The sequence below is a fragment of the Octopus bimaculoides genome, chromosome 5 (genome assembly GCF_046866305.1).
Source record: "Octopus bimaculoides isolate indiv1 chromosome 5, ASM4686630v1, whole genome shotgun sequence".
NCBI classification, from domain to species: Eukaryota; Metazoa; Mollusca; class Cephalopoda; order Octopoda; family Octopodidae; genus Octopus; species Octopus bimaculoides.
In genome coordinates, this window is record NC_142932.1 from 50,018,596 (window position 1) to 50,043,067 (window position 24,472).

Genomic DNA, 24,472 nt, shown 5'->3' on the forward strand with positions numbered 1-24,472 from the left:
TATCATATATGGTGCATGGACACCAGGGATAAATGTCCTGTGTATTACACGTTATGCACAGGACTTAAAAGGTTAAAAAGAGTACGCTGCTTTAGAAGGTACTACCTTAATTATATTTTGGGGCAAGTGCTGATCGCATGTGTTATATTTTCCATAGAAATGTAACTTAACAGTTTTGTTGGCATTTTGAAGGGTCGAAGGACTTCATTGTCTCCATTGTTCATTAAGTATTTTATAGATGTATGTATACATATGTGTATATAATATATATTCTTATTTGTTTTCTCTTTCCACTGTTGTAGCCACAGAAGCTTCTCCAGAAGTTATGGGAGTTTTTATGCTGCCAACAAGGTGTGAAGAGCTGCTGCGACTGTCACTGGTTTCAGGAGAAAAAAATCTCGAAAAGTGACATCCAGCATTCAGTGCATAATCCCCGTCTTGACTCGACGAGCAGTCACAGCGAGAGCATCTCGTCACGGGATCGCGTCGACTCGATCGACAGCCGTGCCCGTACAGACTCTACGTCGTCTACAGGAACGCTGATGAATGATTATCGACGCGCCGGTAAGACACCCATCATCGATATGAAACCGATAGAATTCTGGGCAGCAAATCGCGAGAGCATTCAACCACGTCCAAAACGGCGTCATCCGAGTGAAGCGGAAATCAGTGTCGAAAATTTCCAGCGAGAACTGTACGAGGTAAACAAGAGCGAGGGGTTAACCGATGAACAAAAACTAGTCAGGTATCAACTCGGTCAGATCCACTTCGGACTTCAATATGATGTGTCAGAAAAGGTCCTTATGGTTAAAATTATCGAGGCTAAAGACTTACCGGCACCGTACTGCCTGGATAAGGAACGTCAAGATATGGCCCGGTCGAACCCTTACTGCAAGATCTCCTTGCTTCCAGACCAAAAGAACTCGCAGCAGTCAACAGTACAGCGCAAGACACAGGACCCAACTTGGAACGAATATTTCATGTTTGAGATTCCTTATAAAGAAGCTCAGATGAGAATTCTTGAGATTTTAGTCAAAGACTTTGATAAATATTCCAGACATTGTGTTATTGGCCAATTCCATTTGGCACTCAACTCAGTCAAGCTAATCAAGGGTGGTCACATGTGGAAACCATTGTCACCAAGTTCAAAGGTAAGAAAACCTTTTCAGTTTATTGTTTGTGCTGCTGCAATTGTTGTTACAGCTACTGTTACTGTTCTTGTCGATACTGTTAGTGTGCGGTATTTTTGTTGTTGCTGTTGTTATTTGTGTTGTTATTTCAATTATTATTCGTTTTGTAGTTGGTGTGAGAACACATGGCCTAGTGGTTAGGGTGTTGCCCTCACGATTGTGAGATCCAGGTTTCAATTCCTGGACCGAGTAGTGCTTTGTGTTCTTGAGCAAATCACACCATCTCATGTTGCTCAGTGATCACTTCGAAACCTGACATGTGGTGCATCGTACACCTGTTCGTTACAAAATGCAATCATTTGTCCAGGTTTTTTCAGCTAGAAACAGCGGACTTCAAGAGACTACCATCAGTTTTTTTTTCTTTTTTTTTTTTTTACTTCTGCTGTATTGTGGTTGGGGGTATTGATTCTTCTTATTATAGCACTTGGTGCATCATCTAGGGTAGAATACAATCGAAGTAACAGTAACAATCTCTATATAAATTGAAATATGAGCTGCTATCATGCTACTATAGGCATTACAACGAAATGCGAGTAAAACTGGCAATAGGCCCAGTTCAGATGTCAAACGTAACTGCCCGACCATTTCAACCAAACACTTATGATTTATGTATGGATTACAAAAAAATATATACACATACATATACATACGCATATGTGTGTGTGTATGTGTGTGTGTGTGTGTGTGTGTGTGTGTGTGCGTGAATCTCTCTCTCTCCCTCTCTCTTTTTCTCTCTCACCATATATATATATATATATATATATATATATATATATATATATATATATATATATATATATATATATATATATATATATATACATACATACATACATACATACATACATACAGGGGGCGATAAATAAATTGTCATCTAACTTACGCAAAAATGGAAATAACAGTCATTTCATTTTAACAGATATATTTACCAAAATTACATAGAAATATTTCGAAATACTAAAGAGTAAATTCATTCAATAAAATCGCCAATGGCTTCAACCACGGCCTCCAGACGACTTTGGAATCTCCTGCAACCTTTTTGGACGGTCTCCTTGTTTAAGTTGGTGAATGCTGCCATAATCTTTGCTTTCAGTTAATCTTTGGTGTTACAAGGAGTTTTGTTGATCTCTCGCTCAACTGCGCCCCACACATAATAACCAAGGGGGTTGCAGTCGGGGAAGTTAGGTGGCCAAATGTTAGGAGTGATATGGTCGCAGAAATTTTCTGACAGTCATGACTGGGTTCTCCTGCTTGTGTGGCATGGTGCAGAATCTGGTTGCCAAACATAGAGTGTTCCAGTAGCCACGATCTTGACCCAGGGCAGCACAACCTCCTCCAGGCACTTAATGTAGGCTTCCGTGTTGAGTCTGAGGCCGTGTGGGAAGATTAATGGAGGTAAAACGTCGCCAACATCTGCAACGACGCTGACGCCAAATTGTAAAGGACATGTTTTACTTTTGCATCCATTAGTTGCATGGAGAGAGAGGGGAGAGGGACATGCTGCAAGGTTAACTCTCGGTCCTTCGTACCATACTGCTCTGGCTAGAATGGTACCGAACATCCTATACAGGAGACATACCACAACACTTCAAACAACAATGGGACATCTTACAAATCCGACTTGTTTAGCAAAGACTGACATTCACGCATCGACCTGTTCAGCTACGAACAACTACGAGATTCGTTTATGGTCATTAATGCCAGACGTAAAGGCGGCGTGCTGGCAGAAGCGTTAGCATGCTGGGCAAAATGCTTTGCAGCATTTCATCTATCTGTACGTTTTGGGTTCAAATTCTGCTGAGGTCGACTTTGCCTTTCATCCTTTCGAGGTCGATAATATAAGTAGCAGTCAAGTTCTGGGGTTTATGTAATTGACTAGGCCACTCTCGCAAAATTTCAAGCCTTGTGCTTATAGTAGAATGGAGTAATGACAGACAGAGGTCACCGATTGATACCGCAACAGTTCCTACCGTACCATTATAATTACTACAACATTTCTATAGCTACCACCACACTTACTATCTTTTATCTTTTACCTTTTACTTGTTTGAGTCATTAGACTGTGGCCATGCTGGGGTATCGCCTTGAAAACTTTTTAGTCGAATGAATCAACCACTGTATTTATTATTTTTTAAAGCCTGATACTTTTTCTATCGGTCTCTTTTGCCGAACCGCAAAGGTACAAGGCCCTTTAGGGATGGGAGCTGATGTGGTTCGTGTCTAGAGGCCAGCCTTTATCTGCATCCTTGTCTGGTGGTGATATTGATGGTGGTAGTGGCGATTGTGGTGGTGTTAGTATTGGTGTTGGTGGTGTTGGTGTTGGTGGTGTTGGTGTTGGTGGTGTTGGTGTTGGTGGTGTTGGTGGTGGTGGTGTTGGTGATACCAGTCTGAGGATTTGTCTAGTAACGTTGTGGCTTCTATAACAATGTACGGGTATATTTAATCGTACTTTAGTAGCTGCGGTATTGCCTAGCGATAATGGCGATAGTATTGCGAGAGCTATATCGATGAGGTGTATTGGCTGAAGAGATATAATGTCTTGGCTGTAGTAGTGAAGTATGTTTGTGGTAGGGGTGTTGTATGTTGGCTGTAGTGGTGTGGTACGCTGGCTGTAGTAATTGTGTGTTGGTTGCATGGTGTGGTTCCAGTTGTAGTTGTGTGGTGGTAGCTGTAGTAGAGTAGTTGTATGATGACGTCTTATTAAAGCAACGGCTTATTGTTGTTGTTCTTGTTGTTTAACTTGAGGTCAGGTCTGGTCGACCAAACCTATGGTCAAAGATATTCCACCCTTGACCATACTGTCTTTTTTTTTCCAGTATGCGTGGCTGTGTGTTAAGAAGCTTGCTTCCCTACTACATGGCTCCGGGGTTCAGTCCCACTGTGTGGCACTTGTGCAAGCGTCTTCTACATTAGTCTCGAGCCGACCAAAGCCTTGTGAGTGGATTTGGTAGACGGAAACTAAAAGAAACTATAAGTTGTATATATGCACAAGGAAGGGTAAAAAATTATACGCACTCATGTTTTTTCAATGTATTTACATCAAAGCAGAGGATAAACAAATACATCATTTTTCTATAAAGTCTCCTTCCTTTTCGATGCACTTGGTCCGGCAGTTCACAAGTTTCAGTATTCCCTCCTGGAAGGTTTTCGATTGGTCGTGCATCCATTTATACACCGCATCCTTCACATCTTCATCCGTAGGAAATCTACGACCTCGTAAACCATCTTTGAGCAGTCCAAAGATATGAGAGTCGGAAGGGGCGAAATCTGGGCTGTAGGCAGGGTGTTTCAGCACCTCAAAACGCAATTGGTTAATGGTTTCAATGGTCTGGACGGCCGTGTGTGGCTGTGCATTGTCATGCAACAACAAAACTTTCTTCGACAATAGGCTTCGGCATTTCGTGTGAATTGCTGGCTTCAGTTTTTGGCCAGCAAATCTCTGTATCTTGCAATGTTGATCATACACCCCTTTTCCAGAGAAAACGGATCACTGCTCTTTGTTCTTCTTTGGTGCACATTGCTAGTGGAGTGGCCATGCTTACACAGTAAAGCCAGAAAGAAAAATGGCTTGATCAGGCTCAAACTTCGATCATGTGACCACAATAGCACCAACTATAAGCGCGCATGTGCAGAAGACAGTGTGACAATAATAAAGACATGTTAGCGCGAAAGTGCGGATAATTTTTGACTCCCCTCGTATATATATATATATATATATATATATATATATATATATATATATATATATACATATATATATCTAGGGGGTGGATTTGTCCCGTTCCCACTGCTTGACAACCGGTGTTGGTCTGTTTACGCCTCCGTAACTTAACGATTCATCAGAAAGTGTCCGATAGGATAAGTATCAAACTTTAAAAAGAAAAATTAGTACTGGTGGTCGATACATTCAATTAAAAAATTCTTCATGTCGGTGCCCCAGTATGGCCGCAGTCTAATGCCTGAAACAAGTAAAAAGATGAAAAGATTAAAAGATGTGTAGGAAAGCCGGTATCACACATTATCCAACCCTCTCTTTGTTTTCTAACGCAGCAGAGTGTGATCTGAGCGAGATTTAGTTGCTATTTCTACCAGTTCGAGCAACCACTTAGAAGCAACAGGTTGTACCAAACGCTTTAACGGCTGGAAGTAATACTGTGTTGGTAGTTGCTTTTCGGCGGTATTACTAATGACTACAGAGGGGGGATGTACGAATGGGGTAGTGAGATGCAGTGGTGTGGGATATGATAATGTCCGACATTACAGTGGCGGGTGGTTTTACTAAGTGTCTCTATCACCAGAGCAATATATTATGACATTAAATTTCAGCCGCCGTCTCTTGATGGTATTTCCCTGTCATGTTTGCTCTCAAAATAGCCGTCTATTTGCTGTGATATGCATTATCGTGTTAACTGTGCAATATTGCTGGAGTCAGCCTGTCGGTAGATAGAGTAATGGCGGTGGTGGGAGTGGTTAGTGATTTGTAGTGGTCAGTGGTGCAGAGTGCGTAGTTATATCATAATTTCCTCCCCACCTCTCTCGCTTTCTCACTCATTCGTTCATTTTTTTCCCCATCTATACTTTCAAAGTAGACGTATTATATTATTTCCCTCCTGCTGTGAACGCTTGGGCAGTGGACACAGTTTCCGTACAGGAAAGACAACGGCAATATTTCAAAGTTAGTCATTTGAATTAGCTGACATTTTAGTCATGTTTGAATGTGAAATACGTGCGCATTCATATATATATATATATATATATATGTGTGTGTGTGTGTGTGTGTGTGTGTGTGTGTGTGTGTGTCTGTGTGTGTGTGTGTGTGTGTGTGTGTCTGTGTGTGTGTGTGTGTGTGTGTGTGTATACACATACATGTACATATATATATATATATATATATACATATATATATATATATATATATATATATATAATACAAAGAATATATATACATGTATACACACATATATGTACATACTTACATCTACATGTGTATATATATGCATATCAGGGTACAGGACGTTAGAACAATAAACTACAGACAACGGAACGAACACATAGGAAAACGGAAAGCCACTTGGAATATCCCTTCATCAGCTGTCTCTATTCTATCTAGACGTTTATACATACATATGTATATATATGTATATATACATACACACACATATATATAGAATAAAATATAATATATAATGTAATATATATATATGTATGTATGTGCGTTCACCCACCTATATACGCATACAGACATACAGATTTATATATATATATATATATATATATATATATATATATATATATATATATACTCATTTATGCAACAAACACACACACACGCACACACACACATACTCACATGCTCACACACGCGCGCATGCACACACACACACACACATACACACACATACACACATATTCAGGGTGCGATGAGTAAATTGTCGTCATTTTGTATTTTTAATTTCGCGCATGCACATTGTCTTTGATTTTGTCGACTACATAGTATAGTAGGGTCAGTTGGACACCGTCTGTAAGAAAAACAGCACCACGATGCAATTCACTTTGCCAGAAATTTGGAAGCGACATGCTGTACAGCTTGTCATTCGTGCCGGAAGCTCCAATGTGAACATTTCAGTGTGTTTGGATGTCAATCTGAGGACACGTACCGAGATTGATAAAAATCAAACGTCCAGCCAGGTGTTTGAAGTGACCACGAGCGATGGCGACGTTATGCCTCCTTCATCTTCCCACACGGCCTCAGACTCAACATGGAAGCCTACATCAACTAGGAGGTAGTGCTGCCCTGGTTCAAGAAGGTGGCTGCTGGAAGATCCTATGTCTGGCAACAGGACTCTGCACCATGCCATACAAGCAGGAGAACCCAGTCATGGTTGTCAAACAATTTCTGCCTATCACCCCTAACATCTGGCCCCCTTAACTTCCCAGACTGCAACCTCCTTGATTATTATATGTGGGGTGCAGTTGCGCGAGAGATCAACAAAACATCTTGTAACACCAAAGATGAACTGAAGGCAAGGATTATGACAGCATTCACCAACTCAACATAGAGACAGCTCAGAAGTGTTGCAGAAGATTCCGAAGTGGTCTGGAGGCCGTGGTTGAAGCCAATGGCGATTTTATTGAATGAACTTACTCTTTAGTATTTCGACATAGTTTTTTGTAATTTTGGTAAATGTATCTGTTAAAATGAGATGACACTGTTAGTTTCATTTTTGCGTCATTTAGACGACAGTTTATTCATCGCCCCCTATATATATTCACACACACATATACATATATACACACACACACATATATATATATATATACATATATATACATACATATATGCATATATATATATATATACATATATATATATATATATATATATATATATATATATATATATATATATATATATACATATATATATATATACATATATATACATATATATACACACACACACACACACACACACATATATATATATATATGTGTGTGTGTGTGTGTGTGTGTGTACATACACACAAACAAACACACACACACACACACACACACACACTCACACACACACACATATATATAATGTATGATGAATTTATGGAATGAAGTTCCATAAGTCCCATCAATTTAGTTAAGAATATAGGAAACAAATTAAAATTTATAAGGAGTCTAATTCTTTCAGACGATCGTTTCATACAGAGATATAAAATCATGACTGAATTAAATTAAATAAATATCAGTGCAGGAAAAACAGAAACCATAATACAAGTAATTTGAAGATGAATAGAGCAAAAGAATTGGATCTAGAAGGGTCTTAATAGTATCCATGTGAGAAAGAGATCGGAGTCATGTCGGATATTTAACCATAACTAATGGCTTCAACGGTTATTTGAAGATATAAGTAAAGAGGTGTCGGAAACGTTCCCTCTATAGATGAGTATGGAAATTATAATTATAGCTCCATGTATGTAGCGTAAGGCAAGTAAGTAGTAGAAATGTCCAATGGGAAGACAATACCAAATTTAAATTATAATTAAAACTAACCATTGAAATCAGTACGTAGTATAATATATTTTTAAAAAATCTATATAGAAGAATGAAGTTTAGCGCGAGGAAGTGTTATATGAGAAGCTAATACTAGATAATTAACGTAAACAAATAGCAAAAAATAGAAGAATGAGAATGAGTTAAAGAGAGAAGATGATGTATATAAAGTACTCGTGTTTACATAAAAAAAAATTATATTTGGTAACACGTATTAATAATAAAGGAGAAAAAATAAGTAAAAACACAGAAGCAGTTATTAATATTATAAAGATAAAAATGTGAATTTAAAAATGAAGTTAGATAGACCAAAGTAAATGTAGGGGAGATAAATGAGCGGAGAAAGAGATGAGTAAAAAAAATAAAAATTTGGATAGGTATGTGTGGGTTATACAGAAGGTGTATTTTAGTATATATATAAAAAAAGATTAATTCTAAGGTATTAATCCAGCTTAGTATTATGTGAGGATATAGAATGGCAGTATGGTCGTAATGGTATTCGAGTTGTAGGGCTACCGTGCCAGTATAAATATAAGAAAAAAACTACAAGTAGAAGGGTACACATAAGTGTACAAAAAATTACCCATAATATAGAAGAAAGATAATTTGATAAGAAGATTGTGGGTATGTTTAGCTATACGTGTGTAGAGGCATATTTACACATGAGTATATAGAAATAGGAATTCGTGTAGATATACGATTAAGGTCTATATATATAAAAACTGTACAATTATACACATACATGTTCAAAAAAAAGGGCACACACATACACACACACACGCACACACACACACACACACACAATAAATTGCGTATATATGTATGCAAATATACATATATACGCAGATACACAATTTCATATTAATATACGTCTGTACCTACATATATACATAAAAATAATCACATATATACATATGAATTTACACACATAGGTACATATAAGATCAATACATGTAGATATGTAGATCACCGTAAAGTCGTACATGTGCATACATGTGTACATATGCCAGTAGTAAAATATACGTAATTATAAGGTATAGTATCTAATAACATAAACAAGTAATGGTTAGAATAGGTATGTAGAGAGGGGGGAAAGGTACAAGAAAGGGAGTACATGGACACATTATACAAATAAAATACAAAAAAGTATAAGTATATTACATACTAAGGGAAGATATAAGTTCCTATATCCAAACGTGTAGAGGGGAAAAGTATAGGGAGACAGGTAAACTGATGGCCCCATATATTGTGGATCATGCATTTGTCACAAAGATAGTATAAGATATAGTAATGTAAAGGGGATGTGATGAGTAATTATATTCCATTGTAACGGGTAATATATAGATATATTATTTTAAATATAAGACTAAGCAAAAGGTGAGTGAAGAGTTATTTCAGATTAATGAATGGGAATTTGGTCATGTGTTTACATGAGAAAAAATTTTCATCTCTAGTATTAACCAAATTGGTAGGCCTTTTACTACCGTATTTATCCAGAGGTAACAGCTCTTTTGGACTTGTGTTAAAAATACAACAAATGTCAGAGAGAGGGGGGGGACGAAAGAGCGTGAGAGAGGGGGAGAGAGGAGTAAGGAATTTGTCAGAGAGAGGTGGGAATTTTCCCTTGCAGCAGTTAGTGAGAGTACGAAATACATTTCGGCTTTTGGGGGCCGTTTCAGTGGCGCGTACTCGTAGTCAGTTATTTGCTCAGACGAGAATTCGTCATTTGTGATATAGAAATAGGTAAATAATTAAATAAACCTGGCGCTCTAGCTGATCGCTGCTGGGACGAATTTTCGCCTCTCTCTCTCTCTCTCTCTCTCTCTCTCTCTCTCTCTGATATTTATTTTGTTTTCAACGCAGCAAGTTCAGAAGAGATGTTATCTCGGGACAAATACTGCTGTAACTGGCCTATCGATAGTATGTATACACGAAGCATGCTACAAAGATGGTCAGTCACTTTAGTGTTGTTTCCTTTGAAAAGATTGTGTAATTTGCTTTTGGCAGGAAAAAAATTTTGCAAATTAATTTTAGAATGATTTTAACTAAGAAATGACGTTGACTGTAATTGGGGTGCTAAAGCAAAACCTCTTTCGGATGCACTTACACTTCCTTTTGTGTTTAATTTCTTCATTCATAGATTCTTCTACTTTTCTTCTTGTTTTCATGAAGCTAGTAATTTCCCTGGCACCATTATTATCTAATATTTCATTGTAATAACTATCTGCTCCGTTGAACGTGATTTTATCTGAGGATATGTCATAAATTCATTCAAATATGTCATAAATTCATTCAAATATGTCATAAATTCATTCAAATATGTCATAAATTCATTCAAATATGTCATAAATTCGTTTAAATTCGTTTAAATTTCATAGAGATAATAGGGGTTCGGTAGAATTTTTGTCGATATATGTGTGTGCACGCGTTTGTATTTATATATATGCACATGTGTGTATAAATGCATGTTCACGCACGCGCGCGCACTCACTCACACACACACACACACACACACACACACACACACACACACACACACACACACAAGTTTTTTAGTTGGTTTCTATAAAGTTCTGTGTTTGTGTCTAAATCTAAAATAGCGTCTAAAAGGTTAACTATAATACTGCACCGCTGAGTCATAGATTACTAATTATTATTTTATTATTTAAATGGCGTCCATCAATGCTACGAGTATATGAGGCAGCCAAGCTATCGTCTCTGTACAGTCCTATGCCTAATGTTTTGAATTTTAATTTTTTGAGTGATATTGTCACGTTATATATGTAATTTATACAATACACCGACCTCGCAAATATTCCTTCACTGAAGCTGATCATAGTGACGTCAAAAGATTGTTGACTTTATTAAAAGAAGGAATTTTTGGCCTGTGTAACTGTGTATTTTTTTCCAAACTGTAGTGCTTTAGTGAAGAAGATTTTGTAAATGGACAGATAAAATTTGACGATATCGAACTCAGTGGATTTACATTAACTTTATTCTCTAATACTACAGAACCAGCTAGCTACAATGATTATTCAACTGTTTTGCTATTAACAGAATTTAAAAATATCCAAATTTAAAATCGTAATCGTTAGACCGCGCAAAAACGACAAGATAGTTCAGAGATCATTAATCGAGACAAGTTATATTAAATTAGGAAAAGCTTATCTTGTACGTTTAGAGAACTAATGCTTTGCATTACAATAGCTATAAATATATATATAATGAATTTGTTATATAGAGGGAAGATATTTATTTGTAAATTTGGAGAATTATGTTCTCCCAATCATAAATATAATACAGAATCATTAAATTATCAAGTGAAAGTCCATCATTCTCGTCTATCACAAATTAAATCCTACATTGGTATGTGTGAAAGCTCTTTCAAAAGTAGTACATGAATTATAAATCCTCTTTTAAACATGCAATTAGGAGAAATACCACTGCTTTATCTTGCTCTGTATAGCAATTAAAGAGTTACATTTCTTAGCATGGCCTTAGTTTGATGACTGAAACTAGTGAAAGAATAAAAGAATAAATGCAATGCTTGGATTCACCGTCAGTATTCTGGAGTCACTGACTGTTTCGGCTCTTACAATATACACCCTTATCCAGTCGACCTGAACTAAGTTAATCGAACTTAGGTCTGTAGCCAAGCAGCATTCTACTGACCCCACCGATTACCTATTTTGCAGCCAGAGCTACCAAGATATTTCTTCAGCAGCTCAACAACCTCTACGTTGTTCTTGATGGTACTTTTTCTGCGAGTTTCTGAAATACCAAGACTTCCATACGCCTTACTCAGAGTATGGCCTGCAAACCCTCCCTTGCCAAACTCCACCGACAAAAACCTTGTTCTCCATCAACTCATGCAGCAGTCTTCTATCTGATTCTGATACTTGTTTCTTTTCCTCTCTTGGTGCATAACGTGAATTGTCTTTGTGTCAGATACAGTTAACTGTTCTTGCGGTAATATATATGTATTTGTGTGTGTATACATTTATAAACAACAATTTTATATTGAAGTGTACAGCATATAATGAAGTTTATATATATATAGCGTCTTTTTTTCCATGTGTAATCTATAAATTCTGCCTTCTATTTTCAAATAATTCGTTGCTGTCTACAATTTACTGTGATGATCTCAGGAGAGACATGACCTTGGTGAGATCCTTCTCTCACTCAATTATTTGCCAAGTGCTGGGAGACTAAATGTGGACATCATTAAAGCTAAACAGCTGCTACAGACAGACCTGGTTGGAGGTTCAGGTAAGTTTCCAGATATTGTAGTTACCATCGTTTGTCTGTGGATTGGCAAAATCGATAGAACATCAAACAAAATGTTTTGAGTATTATTGGGGCTACTTATCTTTACGTACTGAGTTTAGTGTTTTATATTTATCTATTTCCGGCATTGATAAAATAAAGTGTCCATTGAAGCAGGCCTGTCACCAGACTTTGGTACCTGGGGGATGCTTCAGAATATTCTGGGTGGGCACTAGGGTGTAATAATGCTAAAGTGGAGTTTCGAAATAAGTGTATCAATGTAAATCTGAGGGTGCACCATTGAATAGTCAAGAGGAAGTGCCGTCCAGTGCACCCCGTTAGCGATGGGTGTGCATTCAAGTAATGGAGTTGGTCTTTGTCAATTTTTAATCACTCCAAAATTTGAGGCTTTGTGCCTAAGTTAGAAATCATTATTGCTGCTACGGCCGTGTATGGGCCACTTTCAGAGAACCAGACAAACAATGCACTGTTCAACACCTGCCTAGGCAGACTTAACCGTTACGGAATCAATAAACCGCCAGTCAAGTACTGAAGCCGAGTAAATCGACTCGACTGTATCCTTCCGCAGAAGTCGTAGTTTTGTGCTTATGTTAGGATTTAAAAAAATGATGGATTGACAGAATCATTGAAGATTTGCAGTAATTACCTATAGTTATTTATATTCTGTGTTCAAGTCCCACGGATGTCAACCTTCTTGCGAAAGTTCGGAGAAAACTAAAAACATATGTTCTATAATTTATTGAACTTATGTATTACAACAAGCAAAAATAAAAATAGCTTTCCCTAGGCGAATAGCACTGTTTGTCTGGTTCTCTGAAGATATAAATATAAAACGAATAAAAACAATGTAATAATGCTATTAAAGTGCACACACAAATTTAATAGGAATACATAGTAACAATCTATCTCTATGAGTAACATACTTCTTACACATAGAATAATGGAGACAATTGAAGATCAAACATCGTCAAATGCGCAAAATAGACCATGAATAATTTTCCGTTTTTAGTTTTCCCAGAACTTTCATTTAGTTTTGTTGTGTCTGGGAAGAATCATTCTGTTTTGATGCACCGGTTCGATTTCCACTCATTTTTTTTTCTTCTAAAATTTTCGCTGCTTCTTGCAATGTTTTCAATAGTTGTTCACTATGGCCATTATCGGAGCTGCGTTTCTTTGTTTCTTTCTTTTTTGTGCGCATGTGTGTGCGCCAGCGTGCATGTGTATGCACATATATATGTATGTATGTATGTATGTATGTATGTATGTATGTAGACCAGACATTTTTTTCAGTGGGAACTGCGCTATGTGCAACATTTTGGAAAGTAGTTCCCTTAGGTGTGGGGTGGAAGCACTTAGAGACTCGGGACCAATTCCATTGTTTTCCTTGGAAAATTTTCACAAGAATTGACTTTTAGTTTCTATTTTTTTTTTATTTATGTGTTTCAGCCAAGTGGCTGCGGTCATGCTGGTAGATGTTATAACTTTTCTTCCTATAAATCGACAGAGAGGTACACACAGACGTTCATCTTTATCACACACACACACACACACACACACACACACACACATGCATATATATATATATATATATATATATATAGTGTAGTACATTGCCACTTAAGTGTGGCTGACCCCTAGGGGTGGATGTTACTGTTGCTTTTAGCCCCAGGAGGACATCTCCTCCAGCTGGCTTATCGACACACGACTGTGTCCTGTTTGCCAAGGGAGTTATCCCTCTCACCACGGCCAGCAGCACGAACGTATCCGGATTTCAGGGTTATTTCCCTTCGTCGGCGTTCGACAGCCGATGACCTTGGCGAGAGAGAAAAACCTGGCAAATCTTATATCTTCTTTTCCAGTGGCATTCTTCACTGATATTGAAAAGGTGAAAACAAGCAATGTTAATTCTCTAAATGAAGTATTAACAGTAACTGCACGATAAAGTGTAGTATATTGCCACTTAAGTGTGGCTGACCCCTAGGGGTGGATGTTACTGTTGCTTTTAGCCCCAGGAGGACATCTCCTCCAGCTGGCTTATCGACACACGACTGTGTCCTGTTTGCCAAGGGAGTTATCCCTCTCACCACGGCCAGCAGCACGAACGTATCCGGATTTCAGGGTTATTTCCCTTCGTCGGCGTTCGACAGCCGATGACCTTGGCGAGAGAGAAAAACCTGGCAAATCTTATATCTTCTTTTCCAGTGGCATTCTTCACTGATATTGAAAAGGTGAAAACAAGCAATGTTAATTCTCTAAATGAAGTATTAACAGTAACTGCACGATAAAGTGTAGTATATTGCCACTTAAGTGTGGCTGACCCCTAGGGGTGGATGTTACTGTTGCTTTTAGCCCCAGGCAAACAGGACACAGTCGTGTGTCGATAAGCCAGCTGGAGGAGATGTCCTCCTGGGGCTAAAAGCAACAGTAACATCCACCCCTAGGGGTCAGCCACACTTAAGTGGCAATATACTACACTTTATCGTGCAGTTACTGTTAATACTTCATTTAGAGAATTAACATTGCTTGTTTTCACCTTTTCAATATCAGTGAAGAATGCCACTGGAAAAGAAGATATAAGATTTGCCAGGTTTTTCTCTCTCGCCAAGGTCATCGGCTGTCGAACGCCGACGAAGGGAAATAACCCTGAAATCCGGATACGTTCGTGCTGCTGGCCGTGGTGAGAGGGATAACTCCCTTGGCAAACAGGACACAGTCGTGTGTCGATAAGCCAGCTGGAGGAGATGTCCTCCTGGGGCTAAAAGCAACAGTAACATCCACCCCTAGGGGTCAGCCACACTTAAGTGGCAATATACTACACTTTATCGTGCAGTTACTGTTAATACTTCATTTAGAGAATTAACATTGCTTATATATATATATATATATATATATATATATATATATCAACCTGAGTCAAGAATGATCACCCAAATAATGAATAAACACTAAACTATTTTAGTGATGTATAAAATGAGAAAACAAACAAAAATAAGGGAGATAACTCCAATAAGCTAGGTTGGTCGCAAATTTTAGAAATATAAGCGCAAGTATGGTTGTGTGGTTTGGAAGCTTATTTTGTGACCACGTGGCTTCAAATTTGGTCGTACTGCGCAGCATCATTATCGCTGGTCCCACTCATCGCAATAGAGTACGTAACAAACTTTAAAATGAATATGTATTGGAGTCGATATTTTCGACCAAGATCTTTATGGCAGTATCCCAGCATGACCACAATCCAATGACTGAAACAAGTAAATGGATGAAGACTGAAGCAAAATGCAGCATTTAAGTTGTGTTGTTGTTTTGAACAAGGTACACAACTCTGCTTGTCTTAGTATGCCTGGCTGACGATAGGTTGAGCTTCTTGCTACACATTTTATTGATTTGTTTTGAGAAAGGCACCTATCTGTGAAATCAATTATTGTCAAGCCAAACGAAGGAAACAACTACAAAGTCACTCGACCTGCTTGAAACAATAGCTAAATTTCACTATTGCCTTTAAAAATTAAAAGGAAGGACAAAGATAATGTGGTGGTAGATGTCACTAGTGGAAAGGAAAATTCTCAACTGGAATCTTTTTGATCTGCTGGCGTCTTTTATCTCCTTGATCAGTGATGACTTGGGGGATAAACAACTTGGCAATCGTCGTCGTCGTAGTCGTATTCGTCGCCGTCGTCATCATCATCAACAACAACAACAAAAACATCAGCAACAACAACAACCACAACAAAACAACTGCTGTAAGACACCAGTGCATGTACATGTAGAGCTAGTGAAGCATGCTTGTATCAGAATCCTACTTGTATCTTGTATAAATGTATAAATGAGAACCAGGAATTGAGTGATTACATATCCAAATACCTTTGATCGGAAGCCTGTTCCCCCTCAGGAATAGCCAGTGTAAAATTAGAAGAGCAATTGTTCCATCTTTGAGAATGGTATCTATTAGATTATTATCATTTATACACTGATTCTCTTCTTTCTCTTCCTCTGCGTGCGTATAAGTATAAATTCACACATACATCTATTTATCACTCTATGATCGGACATATACTCAACTGCATGTAAATATATTTATATAATATATATGTATATGCATATGTGTGTGTGTATATATATATATATCGGTATGTATGTATGTATGTATCAGTATATATGTAGATATATATTATTCTCTCTCTCTCTCTCTCTCTCTCTCTCTCTCTCTCTCTTTCTGTGTATACACACACACTCACACTCATACAACATGCATACATATATCTACATTTCTATCTATCTATCTATCTATCTATCTATCTATCTATCTATCTAATGTATGTATGCATAAACATCCATATACCTATGTATGTCTATATTGGCATATGTATATATGCATGTGTGTGTGTGTTGTGTGTAGTGTAGGTATGTGTAATAAATGTGTGTGTAATATGCTTGTAGGCTATGTATGCATATATATGTGTATGTATGTATGTATGTATGTATATATATATATATATGCATGCATGTATATATACATATATGTATATATGTGTGTGTGTGTATGTATGGCTGTGTTTATACACATATGCATACATTACACACACATCTGCCATGAGCAAATACACGCACACACACTCGCGTACGCGCACACGCGCAGGTGACATTCTATAATAACGAAGTCGACAGGGTATAAACAAAAGTTCGTTCTTTCGAAACATTCGTATAATGAAATTACCTAAAGACACATTTATTCATATTCTACGCAACAATGATATAATGTCTAAGCTTGACCGAATAACAGTTAAGACGTTCGCTTGATGATCACAAGATATCGGGTTCGATCCTTCTGTGTGACATGTTGGGCAACTATCTTTTTTTTACCTTTGTCTTGGGTCTGCCCAAGTAAAATTAGCTCGACGGAAACTGTGAGGACCCTGTTGGATTGGTTGGAGGGTAGTCTTGTCACACACACTGTCTCGCTGGTTATGCCTGATAATTATATTAAGGACGCTCGTGTCTTTTTATACTTTTAATCTTTTAGTTGTTACTTGTTACAATCACTGGACTGCGGCCGTGCTGGGGCACCACTTTGAAAGGTTTGACTGAACAAATTGGCTTCAATACTTTTTTTTTAAGCCTGATACTTATTTTAAGGGTCTCTCTTTTGCCAAACCGCTGTGTTACGGGACGTAAACAAACCAATACTGGTGTCATGCGGCGGTTGGAAACAATCACACAACAGACAAAGCACTCACACACACACACACACACACACACACACACACACACACACACACACACACAGATATATTTATTATTCTTAAAAAAGAATATTAATCAGTGACTTCGAAGTTTCGGTCACTTGAGCCAACGCCGGACTATATATATATATATATATATATATATATATATATATATATATATATATATATATATATATATATATATATATACACACACACACACACATACATACAGTACTATGCAAAAGTTTTCATCCACTTTAAACTATAGTAAATTTCTACTAATTGTCGACTTGTAAGTGGATGTTTCGCATTGCGTCTTTTTACTGATGAAACGTTGGTCCTGCTGGAGTCATTTCCATACCTAATCATTATATTTTGTAGTAGGGGTTCTGAATGAGAGGGGAAGATGCAAGACGACCACCAAAAATGACTGTGCAAAAGTGTTCGGCCACCTCACATTAACCAATCAAGATAGTGTTTTAAAACAGAAAAATGTCTATAATGTAAATTTATTACATAATGTTCATTTCAAGAAGTTATTATACATTATTAATATTTCATGTGGCTTCCTTAAGCTTGAAGAATTGCTTCAATACACTTGGGAAGAGATACGTACAATTCCTTTACCATCTTCACAGGTATGAGATGCCATTCTCTGTGGCTGAGCTTCCACAACTCTTCAAGATTGCGTAGATTCTTCTGACGAACTCTCCTCTTTAGTTCTGTCCACATTTGCTCGATGATATCAGGGCTCTGAGCTGGCCAATCTTTCAATACGGTAACACCTTCATCAGTCAGACTCTGTTGTATTGTACGCAATCTGATACCCAAGTTTGGTATCAAATTGTTCTTCAGCAACTGGATGCATTTGGCACTATTCAAGTTACCGTCAATTGTAACCAACTTTCTTGGACGATCACTTTTTATGTATCCCCAAAGCATCAGACTCTTACCCCCAAACTTCCCTGTTTTCGTCGTGTAACGTGGGTCGTTTCGCTTTCCTGAAGGCCTTCTGACAAATTCTCGCTTATCAGTAAAAAACGCAATGCGAAACATTCACTTACAAGTTGGTAAGTAGTAGAAATTTACAATAATTTAAAGTGGCCGAAAACTTTCGCACAGTACACACACACACACACACACACACACACACGCACACACACACACACACACACATATATATAGAGAGAAAGAGGCTAAAATATTTCGTTGAAAAAAGCGGGATAAATGGTAAGCAAGTTGGCGCATTTACCAAACCGTGACATCTAAGCCAAATACTGATTGGTCAAAATACAGTTCGTAGGATTCAGCCTGATGGGGCCCATCGGAATGTATCTAAAGGACAAATTTAATCATCTCACTATTATTGTCAATTGTGGAACACGACTGTGACTACTACTACATGATTGCGTAACGCCTGAAAGTACTATAAATATATAATATTGTAAAAATTGCAAATAGTAAAAATAGAAAATCAGACCAGGTCGGAATTTTATTAATATATTCTTCGATGCACAACCATACAAACTCAATAGAACGTACTCAGTGAATGTATTAGGTTGACCCTCAGTTTAAGACGGTAAAAAGAGGTGGGGTGGTGCGTAAGGTTTTGAACATGACTCTTCATCAGAAAGAGAATAGAGGAAAAGTCCGTTTCATCTTAGGGGCATGAGAACGCTGGCCCAGGAGCCTCACGGGTCTAGGGGCCCAATTCTGATTTATGTCTGTTGTGGCTTGCTGTCAAAAAATTGATACTACATGGTCCAGTGCATTGATGTTCCAAATCGACCTCCTAAACAAATGAAAACATCATGAAAAATCATGAGCTGATCTTGGAGGATAGTCATCGAACAATTGACGAACTTGTTGATATGACTGGTGTGTCCTGGAGTATCTGCCAACGAATTTTGAACGAGGAATTGCGAATGAAAAGAGTTGCAACAAAATTTGTGCCTCGCTTGCTCACGGAAGATGAAAAGCAGTCACGACTGAATGCGTGTTGTGAACTGAAAGAACAGCTGGAAGTCGATCAGGACCTGTTTCGAAGGTCATCACTGGTGTCGAAAGGTGGTTCTACGGAATTTGCAGATGTGGAAAAGGTGAAGGAAAAAAAAACGACGGAGGCATTAAAAGGCATCACTTTGCAGAATTTCCAGCACTGCTTCGAAAAGTGGAAAACGCATCTGGACCAATGAATTGCTTCAAATGAAGAATACTTTGAAGGCGATAAAAGTATAGAGATGTAAAACTAAATGAATAAAAAAGTGATTTTAAATTCTCAATCGCAGAATAATACAAATGATATAGCCTGAACAGGATAAACTATCCCTATTTTGCAGAGAAAATTGCAAATGGCTAGCTGTGGACTTGAACTCACATCCCCGTAATTACATGTCACGATGCTTTGACCGATTAAGCTAAGCTACCCACTACAAATTCTTCTGCAAATTAAGATATATAAATCTCGTTTTATGAGACGCTGTCATATGTTAAATTCAAATTACGACAAACGTAAATAAACAAACGAAGTTTGCTTTTAGAAGCGTTGAGATGTCTTTTAGAAAGTTAAAGAAGTGATTTTAAATTCTCAAATGAATAAAATAATATTGCAATATTTTGGTTTCTTTGGGGTACCTCCTCGTATGTAGGTGTATGTATGTATGCATGTATGTATGTCATTCAGTTTTATTTCAAGATTTCTTGCCAATAGAGAAAGAGCCGGTTTCTAACCAAGATTCAAGGTTCCTTCATCGGGGTTTCAACAACAGCGTTTTTGTGCATGTATCTGTGTATATGTTCCGTATTTGGAGTCAGTGCATATGTAGGTTTGAATGTTTTCTTTTATGTATGTATTTTCGTGCACTTATTTGCACGTCTAGACATGCGCGTATACAATTAAATGCTAAACTTCTAGAAAGTTTTACAGATTTTTACAGTTCCGTTGATGATTTGGATCTGTAGTTTTCGAATCAGCTTTCTCCTTTCTGGTTTTGAGAAGCCGAATTTCTCAAGATTGGTATTTAGGCAATGTGTTACATTGTCCAGTACTCCAATAATCACAAATATAAACCTGAAAGTGTAATTCGGGTAGAGTAACTGTAGATTTCTCAATAATTAAGCGTAGGTGTTTTCTTTTTCACTAGCTTTATGTTTACATCTGCTAGGCAGCTGATTTCCACGACTGTACACAGTTTCTCTTCTCTGTCCTAAATCACTATATCTGGTCCATTATTTTGCATTTTATTGAAGTTTTCTCTGGGACATTCCACCAGTACTCCAGGATTATCCTCGGCTTTTCTCATCGTGGCTTTAACTGTAGAGGTTAACACAGTTTCCAGCCAGTGAGTTGTGACTATACAATGCTGCACTAGTGTAGGTAGGGTCGGTAGGAGCACTTTTAAAGTAGGCGGCACTTTTAAAGGGGCAGTACTTTTAGGTCTGCTGTAGGCAATATGTGTTTTTTTGTGGGTCCTGGAGCGGCAAACGGAAGGGCCGCCCCGTGTGGCACACACCCTAGCTACGCTAGTGCTATGCTGGGATACATTAAAAAATGTAACTCATATATTTTTATACTACTTCTATCTAAATTTTATTTATTTCAGATTTTCACACATATAAGCACTAGACTGTCACTTACATACCTTTGTATTTTCACTTCATGAGTGTTTACTGTTCATATCCTTTTCCATTCCGGTGTTGTGCATTTTTCAGCAGGCAATTCATTTCTGTCTAAACATTGTACCTTTTTCTATTTTCTTTTTTCTTTACGCAGATCCATTTGTGAAGGTAACTCTGACCATCAATGACAAGATCATAAAATGTAAGAAAACTACCTGCAAAAAAAATACAATTGACCCAGTTTTCAATGAGTCGATCAACTTCAACGTATCGCCCCGTCAACTGGCGAATGCAAGCCTAGTTGTGTCCGTGTGGGATTATAACTCGAAGAGCAAGGACGATTTCGTTGGACGTATCGTTCTCGGTAAGATGGCTACAGGTCCGCATGAAATTACGCACTGGTCTCGTATGGTACAGTCACAGCGTTCGGCCATCGCTCAGTGGCATTCGCTGCGCACGCGCCAAGAATGTGATGCCGTCTCAGCTGCATCGATTGCTGTTCCTTGAGACTTAGGAGACATTGAAACTGTTTGCAATTGCACGTCCAGAAATCATACTGATTTATATATACACAAATAGACTAAAACACACACACGCATATATACATACACTCTCTCTTTTCCTCTCTCCTTCACCTTCTCTCTCTCTCTCTGCTTAAGCTATCTTAGTAACATATGTCACCAAAGACATGACCAACAAACAACTACTAAAACTATCACCTAAACCTCAAAAAAGCAGTAACACGATCATTAAAACTATCAATTATACAAGACCATTAACGTAACCTCTAAAACTATGACCAATACGATAACAGAACTACTACACCAACTCAACCGCCAGACTAAGACCTATAGAGCACTGAAGCATCACCATTAACACAATCATTAAGACTACAACTTCACCACTAAAACTACCGCTTACACAATGACTGAGCTACTATACAGTAACCCAACTACTAATACTGTCACCTACGTAATAACGTTGCAACACCACTAGTACAGTTAATCCAACCTATACAACAGAACAAATACAGCACTAACTGCAACACCACTTCCCTCCACACCCACAACACCAATACCTCTACTTCTACCATCATCACTACTACTACTACTACTGATGCTGCTGCTGCTGCTGCTGCTACTACTACTACTACTACTACTACTACTACAATAGCAGCAAATACAACATGTATAATCAACACCATAGTAGTATGAGCAACTTCAAACATGTGTGTCAATATATATTTCAATGTTTGTGAGACCCTCTTGCTCTCCTCCTCCCCCCTCTAGTTAGCCCTCACCTATCTAGTCTCCCTACATTCATATGTTGAGTTGGCTCCTCCTTGCTGTAGTTATCCAAACTCTCCTTTTAATATATTCAGAATGAATCTTGTATCCTGTATTTCTCCGTATATATTCCTTGTGACTTTCTCAATATGTTGGTCACACAAAAGCTGAAACGTGGACGGGTATTTTACCTGCTAAAGATAACAAGCCACCCCGCAAATACCCTGCAGTCTTAAAAATCTCAAAAAGCAAACAGATATAAACTATAATCAGGCTTTTCCCTAACCATGTAAATCAACCTTAAGCGATTGCTTCTTAATTTCTTGCAATTATAAGGTGGCAAGCTGGCAAAATCGTTAGCACGCCAGGCAAAATGCTTAGTGGCATTTCGTCTGTCTGCACATTCTGGGTTCAAATTGTTTTTCATCTTTTTGAGGGCTCAATAAATTAAGTACCAATTGACCATTGAGGTCAATGTAATCGGCTAGCACCCCCCCACCACCAAATTCCTGGCCTTGTGTCAAAATTTGAAACCAGTTTCATGCAATTATCTCCCCTTTTACTTTGAGAGTCACTAACTATTGCTGTCAGAATATTCTTTTCTGTGCCCAACTAAGAGGGAAATTTTCCAATAATTAAGAGCTTTGGGTATTTGACATACAGTATTAATACATCACTCCTAAAGTTATTAGTCTTAGATACATTATATCTAAATAAAATAGGATGGTCACAGATGAAAACCTTTGATCAGGACTGACATGGGACTAATTAACTACGGTTTCCTCTCTGGATATTATTTCTGCCTCCTCTCTGTTAATTGCATTGCTTGTTCATTGCTTCTGCCTCCAGCTCTTTTAATTCATTAGTGGCAATACTACTTGATACTAACACCAGATCATTCTAACTGTTTCACGTCTCATAGAATTAACACAATTCCTTCACTCACCACACTTAATTCAAAATGGTGGTTATGTTGCTATTTATCCATTTCTACTCCCAGTTTATTCAACTTTGGTCACAAGTTAGCGAGAGAGAGCTTCTTTATTGTCATTTGACTTGTTCAATATAATCATCCTAAATTTCCTTTCACAAACTCCCTTCCATAAGATTTAAGCTCTAAATATCAAAACAACATACGGTGAGGATATAAGAATGAAAGAAAAAAATGCCAAAAAAAAAAAAAAAGAAACCAATGGAATCAAACAAGACTGCAAATCAGTTTCAAACATGGATGGAAAATTGTTCACATTACTTACACTGCTAATATTCTTGTGAAATGCATGAATGTCTTAACTTCATATTTACTGGCTACTCAAAAATATAAAGCTTTTGTTCTAGTAAAAAGAAATTAATACTCTCACAGCATATGATGAGTGACGTAGAGAAGAAGATAAAATGCACATTTAGTGACCGTAAAAATGCAGGTTCTATCGGTGGTTGAGAAATATTTTACGCTGTTTCATAAATCTTTTACATTTTGGGAAAAAGCACAATTCCTTACAATGTCCCACATTTTGTCGCCTCAACCAAGAAAGAAATCAATTTTACAACAACAACTTTTACACTTATAAAGCAGGATGACATAAAGAATAAAGAAAAAAACTATGAGCAAACTAAAGAGAATTTGACCCAAATTCATTTGACTTCTGCTAAGCATGAAAGAATCTTTGATTGTTGGCTCTTAGATTGCTCTTGGATTACTTGTTTAACCACCTCCATGGACATGTGTCATGTATTCAAGCAGAAATAAGTGAAGATACCTAACATGAATAACAACATCAACAAAAATACGAGGCCAGTCAGGTTACAAAATATTTTCTCA

At 37.6% G+C, this 24,472-nt stretch overlaps 1 protein-coding gene across 4 annotated transcripts in view; it reads left to right on the forward strand.

Annotated features, from left to right (window-relative positions):
• Positions 1-23,839, forward strand: part of LOC106880246 (synaptotagmin-17) — a 99,606-nt gene extending 75,767 nt beyond the window's left edge. For all 4 annotated transcript variants that reach the window (XM_014930110.3, XM_052967805.2, XM_089352234.1 and 1 more), the window contains 3 exons: positions 303-1,151; positions 12,383-12,503; positions 21,519-23,839. In XM_014930110.3, coding sequence (XP_014785596.1) covers positions 303-1,151; positions 12,383-12,503; positions 21,519-21,871 — 1,323 coding nt within the window. In that variant the 3' untranslated portion in view covers positions 21,872-23,839. The remainder of the gene's footprint in view (positions 1-302; positions 1,152-12,382; positions 12,504-21,518) is intronic.
• The last annotated feature ends 633 nt before the right edge of the window (positions 23,840-24,472 follow it).